Raw genomic sequence first — 8,447 nt, forward strand, 5'->3', positions numbered from 1 at the left:
AATACAACTCCGCTTATAAATGTATCTACGAAAAGTTGTTTAGTGACACACGGCTAGTTTCTTTTTATTTTGCACAGTTTGTATTCACTGCTATCAAATTAGTTATTTGTCAGAGACGGAGTTTGTCTCGTTGTAATGAACAAGGCAATTCATAAAGTGGAACACTGCGGATTTCCGCGACTGTACTTACAAAACAAATATGTTACCATCTACTAAATACGACCCTGGAAAAGTTATTGTCCATTTGTCCATTGTCGCGGATAAGCACTATTCCACTTAGAAATTACATTTTTGTTGCAATTATACAAATTGTCTCTTCTTACAAATAACTAATTATGTCGCAGTGAGTTGCGCAAATATGATAATAATTACTATGAAGCCGTGTGCTTTTAAAGTGAAACACCACCAAATTTCCTGATAGTACATTATACGAGTGCATACGTACATAAATTATGTTTACGTGTAAGTTCACAAGATTTTATTTAATTTATACATAGTACAAGCCTGTTTACAAGTGTTTAACACATCAGTGTACATTCGTACATAGTTCAAAAAACGTGTAACTTTAAAAAAATAACTTCTTCCTTAGGATATGCGAACAAAATACAATGCCGAGAAGAAATCCTCACCAACACCTTCTCAGGAGTCGTTATCCCTCTCCGCCCCTCCCCCCAGCCCTGAGGCACCTCTCGGTCCCTCCGCGCCCTTCTGTCCTAAACCCTTCTGCGTCTACTCTGGACACACATCAGATCTCCTAGACGTATCCTGGTCTAAGAACTACTTCCTTCTGTCGTCTTCTATGGACAAGACAGTGAGACTGTGGCACATCTCCCGCGGGGAGTGTCTCTGCTGCTTCCAGCATATAGACTTCGTGACCGCGATAGTGTTCCATCCCAGGGATGATCGGTACTTCCTCTCCGGCAGTCTGGATGGGAAACTCAGGCTCTGGAACATTCCTGACAAAAAGGTAAGTGATGGATTTGTTTTAGAGTACATTTCATTTGTCTTGTAAGTTTTCGCATGTTTAATTTCCGATGACATTTTGATACGAGAAAGCGATATTGTAATATTAAATTTAGTACCTTCTCTTTTTTTTTAAGTCGTTTAAAAATAATTACTGTAACTATGTAAAATCTGAAAAAAATCTTACGTAAAACACGTTTATATGTAATTTTCTCTCTTACTGAATTTCAATATTCTTTCATAATTTTAAATGTAATAACACATAGGTGGCGGTATGGAATGAAGTGGACGGCAAAACGAAACTGATAACCGCAGCTAACTTCTGTCAGAATGGTAAATTCGCTGTAGTCGGCACATACGACGGTCGCTGCATCTTCTACACTACAGACCAGCTAAAATACCACACACAGATAGACGTGCGATCCACGCGCGGAAAGAATTCCACCGGACGCAAAATAAGCGGCATAGAACCCATGCCTAACGACGACAAGATATTAGTCACGTCCAACGACAGTAGAATACGACTCTACGATTTAAGAGACTTAAATCTATCTTGTAAATACAAAGGCTACGTGAACGTATCCAGTCAAATCAAAGCCTCGTTCTCTCACGATGGGAAATACATCGTCAGCGGTTCAGAAAACCAATGCATTTACATATGGAAGACGTATCACGATTATTCAAAGTTCAGTTCTGTGCGGAGAGACAGGAACGATTTCTGGGAGGGTATAAAGGCGCACAACGCGGTGGTGACGTGCGCCGTGTTCGCGCCCAACCCCGACCACATGATACGTATGATAGCGGAGCGGGAGGCTGAACACAGCATGGCCGACAACACCCCGGAGGAGCGGGAGGAAGCGGTGAGTCTAATTCATTACGCATATTTTTTATATTATAGGGTTACAAACGAGTAAGCGACCACCTGAATCTGCCAAAATTGTAAAGTGATCGCTGCCCAGACATCCACAATGGCGGATACGTTGATTCTTAATCGACGGAGGAGGAAACGGACATAAAGAGGATAATCCCCTTCCTTTGCGACCCTCCAGCGTTAAGACCACGTTTCCTACCCATCCTTTCTTATAAGAAAAAGGGTGGGAAAGAATACGGAATTGTTCCCACTTCACGCCTGTCTTCTGTGTAGTCGTGATATTGTATCGGACGAGTTGGCCATTCGGCATCCTTATTTTAATGTTGAAGATATCATTTTCTTGTAAGACTACCGCTGGTTGGTATTTTGTTGTAAAGAAAAACATCAAGTGCCTATTTATTTACTAGCTTTCGCCCGCGACTCCGCCCGCGTTGTATCAAAAGAAACATAAGAAAGTAGCCCTCCAGAAAGTGTTCTCTCAGATTATGTCATATTTTTGCGAAGATTTAGATGGAATTTGTTAGAGTCTGTAGTCTAAACTGCTTAACGGATTTCGATGAAATTTGGTATAGATGTAGGAGATAGTCTAGAAGAACTCACAGCTTACTCACTTTTGTTGCGTCGGACGGAGTCACGGGCCAAAATTAGTGTTAAATAATTGTGATTGAATGGTGCTTGCGTGTGTTCAGAAGGCTGCGGAGGGCGGCATGGTGTCGTCCTCTCAGACGGGGCACGTGCTGGTGAGCGCGGACTTCAACGGCTGCATCAAGGTGTTCGTGCACAAAGCCAAGCCCAAACACAGCTCGCTGCCCGCCTCCGCGCTCGCTTAGCCCGCACAGCTAAATAACTTTACTGGAAAACATAGAATATTAAAACTTTAGTAATTTTACTAATTATACGAAGATACCCACACTTGAAATCACTTGGTAACTTATAGGGGCCTGTCCCACCACTGGCTGATAGAGGCTCAGATACCCTAAAAATGACGTTATATACTTAGATATCAGCAATCACAGCATATTTTTGAATAATTCTTTTTTAATAAAAAGTCCTACACTTACGGCTATACATTTTCACGCCATTAAACTAAGAGGTAAACTTTTTGGATAAAAACCCTAATGTGGGAAAGAGACCATAAGTTGCTGCTAACATCAAGGAAGCAAGGTTGCCTTGCTTTGTCATCATGTCATGTCAGTTTGACATTTGCAATTGATAATTTGACAAATGTAAACAATAAAATAAAATATTCATAATTTTATGCGAATGAAGTCGCACGGAAACAGCTCGTTATCAGATAAGGTAACAAAATCCGATATTTCCATCACATATTGGATTGTTTTCAGACAGTTTACAATTTATTGGGACAGGCCCTTAGTGTGATATGTATACATTTAAACGAAATATTGTTTTTACTATGTATATGTTTATTATTACATGTTTTTAAGGATCTATCAATTTATATATCTGAATATGAAAAGGACAATAAGGCAACAAAGAGAAAATTATTTTAAATCAGATGTGTGGAGATTTTAAATGTATTTAGACGCTATTGTCTTATGAAATGCAAATTAAGAGATTTATTAAAGGGAAATTATGTAAATATTGAGTTATATTGAAATTACTTGTGTTAAATTATTTTATTACTAATTGTATTGTGTTTATTATTTATGCATTGTTAAACATTGATTTAAAATCTGTAATTATTTTTAAAATAAAAACTATCATAGATTTTTTTTACGGCCAAATATCATATAAAAAGTCATCTAAAATCAAAAAAATGTAATCTCGAAAATTTTTCGCTAAACCAATTTGTATATTCTGTAATATTTCGTGAATATGTAAATTCCAAGATCAAACGAAATGAGAAAGTTTTTGTCCAAATATCGCAAATCAAACGGCAGCTAAGTACAATAAGGTAAAAAATAACAGATCTTAAATAATTTAAAATAACAATAAATATATTTTTAATCAATAAAAATACCAAAATTTTAAAATAAAAAAGCTCCATTCCGATTGTCCAAAAACTTGGACATTCCAGAATCTCCGTAGATAAAGTTTTCTTGCAACTATATGTGAACAATAAAGGGCTTTTTAAGTAACATTAACAACTGTGAGTATGGCAATAAAACTTTCTGTTAATAACTAAAATACAATACATTAGAGCGCTACAACTTTATTGCAATAGAATAAACTCTCAACTACTCCAATGTGCAAGTTTTTTTCTGTTTTTTTTTTTCAAAGAGAATGCGTGTTTCATACATGATTTTGATTAGAACGAAAAAATATGTCACATAACTTTAACTGAATAAGAATACACTTATTTTACAATATCACTTTACTTCATAATTTTCACAAAATAACTAAAAAGGTCAAATGTAACAATCATGAGTATGGAACTTTCACACATATTGTCATCTCGCTCGTTCACTTTGAAAAAAACTGAGATAACTATATTTTTTACTGTTTCGTCAGCAGAATCTTTGTTAGGGAGCAAACGGACAAACAAGCAACGCACACATTTTGAATGTATTTTTATTTACATTATCAATAATGTTTTCCTATTAACTTTAATAATTAAATAAACACACTTTTGTTATATTATTGTTATTGTATGGTTCTTGATTTTGTCACCAGTCTCACGCGAAACTATATTAAAATAAGTTCTTGCCTTAAATGTGACTATGAGTAAGTGTAAATTTATTATTTAGTATTGTATTTTGTATAGAGATCACGATGCCATTGTATTATCTAATAATATTGTATTTTCTATGTTTAGATCGCATTTATCACAAATAAAATCGTTAATTAATTGTTGTTTTTTATCTCTGCCTACTCTGTATTCATCTCCTTATCCTACTCCCGTAGAGTCGGCGCACCGGGTTGTCCTCCAATTATCATCATCCGTCATCTCAGTCGTCACTGCCTTCACACCTTTCCACGCAATCCATCCATCTCTTTCTAGGTCTACCTCTAGCAATGTGACATGTGATTCATCCCTCCTCAGAACATGATCATACCACTCTAACCTTTTACTCCTTATTTTCTTAACCACTGGGGCTACTCTCAAACTTCCTCTAATATACTCATTTCGTATCTTATCCATTTGTGTTACCTCACACATCTATCTGCATTTGCAATTCTGACATTTTTGATCTCCTTTTATCCGTTCCTCTTACTGCCGAAAAATGTCATATGCAAGAACTTTTCTCGGGTTAAGAGAAAAATGGTATGGTATTAGCAAGTGGAATACTTCCGAAATGATGGCACTGTGTAATTGCTAAGGCTTCATAATAGACACTAACTAAAATGACTAGGTTTACACCTGTAATCTAGATGTCATCATGTAACATTTTTATAGGGGAAGCAAGACTCGACACTTTTGTATATTTTTTGTGGGACCCCTTTATTTTTAGGCGAATTTGCGGGTCGCATATTATCCTTCTGACCTGTTTCCATTTCCTCCATAGCGTTTTTATTTCCATGTTCCCCGCAATGACGTCGGCAAACAGCATACACCAGAGACCTTCCTCCGGGATCTCCAAAATTAACGGATCGATAACCGGGAGGAACAGATAAGAGTTCAAAACCAATCCCTGGTGCAGGCACACTGAACCTGTCGGTAACACCGGCTTCGAACCTGACGGGGGTGTTCACTTTTTATACATAGCAATCACGAGACGCTCCCATGCGCTTGTCTTCATCACCCTCTACAGAACTTTACAGGGAACTGAAAAGGAATCAAAGCGATACAAAAAATATATCGAGGAAGCAAATTCGACACTTCACTTGAGTAATTTTCCACATGGTCCAATCTATTGATAGGTTATGTCAATATAGTTTGTATTTAAATTGCCAATATTTTAGTCATTAAATAATATTAAATGTTCATATTTTACTTTGTGACAGTTTATTTCATGACAAAATATGAAGCTTATTACAATTTTTTATGTTAATACAAAGACTGGTGGTGGCACTAAACTCGACGACTAACATAGTACCTTTCAAAGAAGTTACTGGAGAAAAAATTTTGACCACTATGTCTAGTCTTTATTTCTTAAATTTCTTTGGTTATAACTTATTCTGTATCAGTGTAATAAAACAAGAATTTTGTTTTAAAAAATTTATTAACAACAATACAAAATTAAACATTATTTGACGGTTATTAAACAGTAATACAATAGTTAGACCCATTTTGGATAAAATCTACATTTTACATCAATTTAAAGTATTGAGATGGTTCAGTTTATAAAAAAAAACATAAAAAACAGTGTATTGTACTTGACACATTAGCATATTTCATTTACAAAAATCCTACATAATAACAATTAGATATCACACGAAAATATATCTTATAAAAAAATCAACTATGCTTATGTAAAACATAAGACATGAACATTGGGCGGATTTGTTACATCAAAAAAATATATAAAATGCATTTTTGTTACATCATCATCACCAGCTCACTACACATCCCCACCGAGGTAATTTTGTTACATACAACAACAAATTTCATTACCTCTCAAACATTTCCTTACAAAACCAAGCATATTAGTACTCTTATTGTCACAGTAGGGTAGGTAGGAAAACCTAAAACTTGACAGTTACAGTTCAAAGAATCTTGACAGTCTTTTGACAGTATCATATTTTAGTTTGACTGCCCACTGGATATATTACATTCCATACATAATAATCTGTGGAGAAACTGTTAAATGCATCATTTAAATCACTTCAGTAATTTAGAATTTATATATCGTTATAACTTTATTAACATCTTTGAGGTCAAGGTCCATAATAGAGGGAATAATTTGCTGACAAAAAAATTGATATAATTCTTTGAGCAATTGTACTTATTACATGTAAAATTTAGTTTGTGGCAACATTTACTTTTTTTTGTCTCTGTTCTTTTAATGGCTGTCGGAGTGCTACTTGTTTTATTGTATTTGTTATATTTTTGTTATTAAAAGCTTAAATAGAGGATTTCAACTAAATAACTAATAGTATTATTCCCACAAACTATGTTTGACTGGAACTTTGATGTCCTCACGCCCTTTTGGCGATCTAACCGCGTCTTACCCTAACTCCGGCACTACACATACTGGAAACTCCATATTTTACAACAAATTATACTTTCTCCAGACTTGGTGTCTTCTTTGAACTCACAAACACAAACACTTGTACTGAACACTAACCCTATAATCCAATAGGGATACAATATCACTTAAAACACTTCACTAAGTTCCTATCCCACCACTGGCTGATAGAGGATCAGATAGCTTAAAGTGACATCACTGTCAGATAAGGGAACAAATTCCGATATTTTAACAGAGACAGGCCCTAAGACTTCCAGGGAGGTTTAGCGCTGTACTTCTTAGTCTTGTCTCTGCGCTCGAGCCTGTCGGCGCGGTCGCTGGTGGGGGGCTCGTGCAGCTCCGAGCTGGGCGCCTTCAGCTCCGACCCTTCAGTCTCCTTGTTGCCAAAGTTCACAGGCTTCGACAGCAGCTGGAATAACATTTAATATTTAAGATAATATTTTAAAGGGATAAAATCTATTTATAATAAGCTAGTCTGTTTATTAAGTAAGTTGGATAAATAACATTACAAAATCATATAATTATGAAAAACATATAAAGTAAGCCACGAGTTTCCAGGGCTTTTTAAATAATACTAGTTATTAAATGTTTTATTAGAAAAACTGGCTGATGCTCGCGCATGGAATTATTTTTTTTAACCATTAAAGCCATGTTATTACAAACATAGCTTTTATTGGTGCAAGAATTTTTGAAATTGTCCCATTAGTTGAGGTATTTCCGTACAAAAATTCAACAAAACAACAATACAAATCTTTCCTCTTTATAATATTAGTATAGGTAAAAATAAAAAGCTCACCATGTTCACATACTGCTGTAGTTCAGTATCACTCAGTCCGTCTGTTGCCAGTTTTTGTTGTTTGTTGTTACTGCTTGCCGCCAACACTGACAAACAAAACATTGCAATTGGCCTAATTTTAGTCCCTTTCTCTTTGTACGCTTTTCGCCAGAGGAAAATATGGGAAGAAAAAATAGATTTGATAGTGAAGGAGACGCATAGGAAGGGGAAATGTCCTCTTTATGTGCGTTTCCTCCGTCAATGAAGGGTAGGCAACGCATCTGCAATTGCGGATGTTTATGGGCAGCGGTCGCTTTCGCTTTTTGTGGAAAAAAAATTGCTTTAATTACTATATATAAAGTACAATAGATTTTTCTAATTATGGAACTTTGGTAACATATAAATGTACAAAACATTAATTTATGTAAAATCAGGGAATCTTGTGGTGTTTGAATGCTTGTACTCAGAGATGGGAAACAATAACCAAAAGTAAATATGTTTGCACGAAAATATTAGTCTGGTCACAGATAAAATATACTTGTGAGGAATACGGAGTTTATCTTATAGCAAGGAACAAGACACTATAAAGTAGAACACTGCAAAGTTTTCTGACTGTACAAGGTGTTACATACCACTATCAGGTCTCGATATATCTAAGGAGGAGAAGCCCTGACTGGCGACAGCTAGCGGGTTTGGCAGACTGGTGTACTGGCCCGCTGGCTGGCCGGCGTGCTGGCTTGCCGGCTGT

General features: G+C 36.0%; 2 protein-coding genes across 3 annotated transcripts in view; one reads left to right on the forward strand and one right to left on the reverse strand.

Annotated features, from left to right (window-relative positions):
- The first annotated feature begins 554 nt into the window (after positions 1-554).
- Positions 555-2,698, forward strand: LOC106106320 (WD repeat-containing protein 44-like). Of its 2 annotated transcripts, none has more exons than XM_013286892.1 (3): positions 555-967; positions 1,230-1,823; positions 2,527-2,698. In XM_013286892.1, the coding sequence occupies exons 1-3, from the start codon at positions 593-595 to the stop codon at positions 2,662-2,664; spliced, it is 1,107 nt and encodes a 368-aa protein (XP_013142346.1). In that variant the 5' UTR covers positions 555-592; the 3' UTR covers positions 2,665-2,698. The 2 variants fall into 2 exon arrangements, with proteins under 2 accessions (XP_013142346.1, XP_013142345.1); XM_013286891.1 differs by having other exon boundaries at positions 556-967; positions 2,524-2,698.
- Positions 2,699-5,978: 3,280 nt separating this feature from the next.
- Positions 5,979-8,447, reverse strand: part of LOC106106208 (probable DNA double-strand break repair Rad50 ATPase) — a 7,870-nt gene continuing 5,401 nt past the window's right edge. Inside the window, exons 7-9 of the mRNA XM_013286756.1 lie at positions 8,332-8,443; positions 7,721-7,806; positions 5,979-7,333 (exon numbers count right to left, since the gene is read on the reverse strand). Coding sequence (XP_013142210.1) covers positions 7,169-7,333; positions 7,721-7,806; positions 8,332-8,443 — 363 coding nt within the window. The 3' untranslated portion in view covers positions 5,979-7,168. The remainder of the gene's footprint in view (positions 7,334-7,720; positions 7,807-8,331; positions 8,444-8,447) is intronic.

Source organism: Papilio polytes, unplaced genomic scaffold, assembly GCF_000836215.1.
Source record: "Papilio polytes unplaced genomic scaffold, Ppol_1.0 DF822289.1, whole genome shotgun sequence".
Taxonomy (NCBI): Eukaryota; Metazoa; Arthropoda; class Insecta; order Lepidoptera; family Papilionidae; genus Papilio; species Papilio polytes.

What these genes read in the sequence shown, in the direction of transcription:
- LOC106106320 (XM_013286891.1), top strand. Translation starts at nt 593, where the DNA reads ATGCGAACAAAATACAATGCCGAGAAGAAATCCTCACCAACACCTTCT. An exon ending in GGAACATTCCTGACAAAAAG is followed by an intron (nt 968 to 1,229) that starts GTAAGTGATGGA and finishes AATAACACATAG; the next exon opens with GTGGCGGTATGGAATGAAGT. An exon ending in CGGAGGAGCGGGAGGAAGCG is followed by an intron (nt 1,824 to 2,523) that starts GTGAGTCTAATT and finishes GCGTGTGTTCAG; the next exon opens with AAGGCTGCGGAGGGCGGCAT.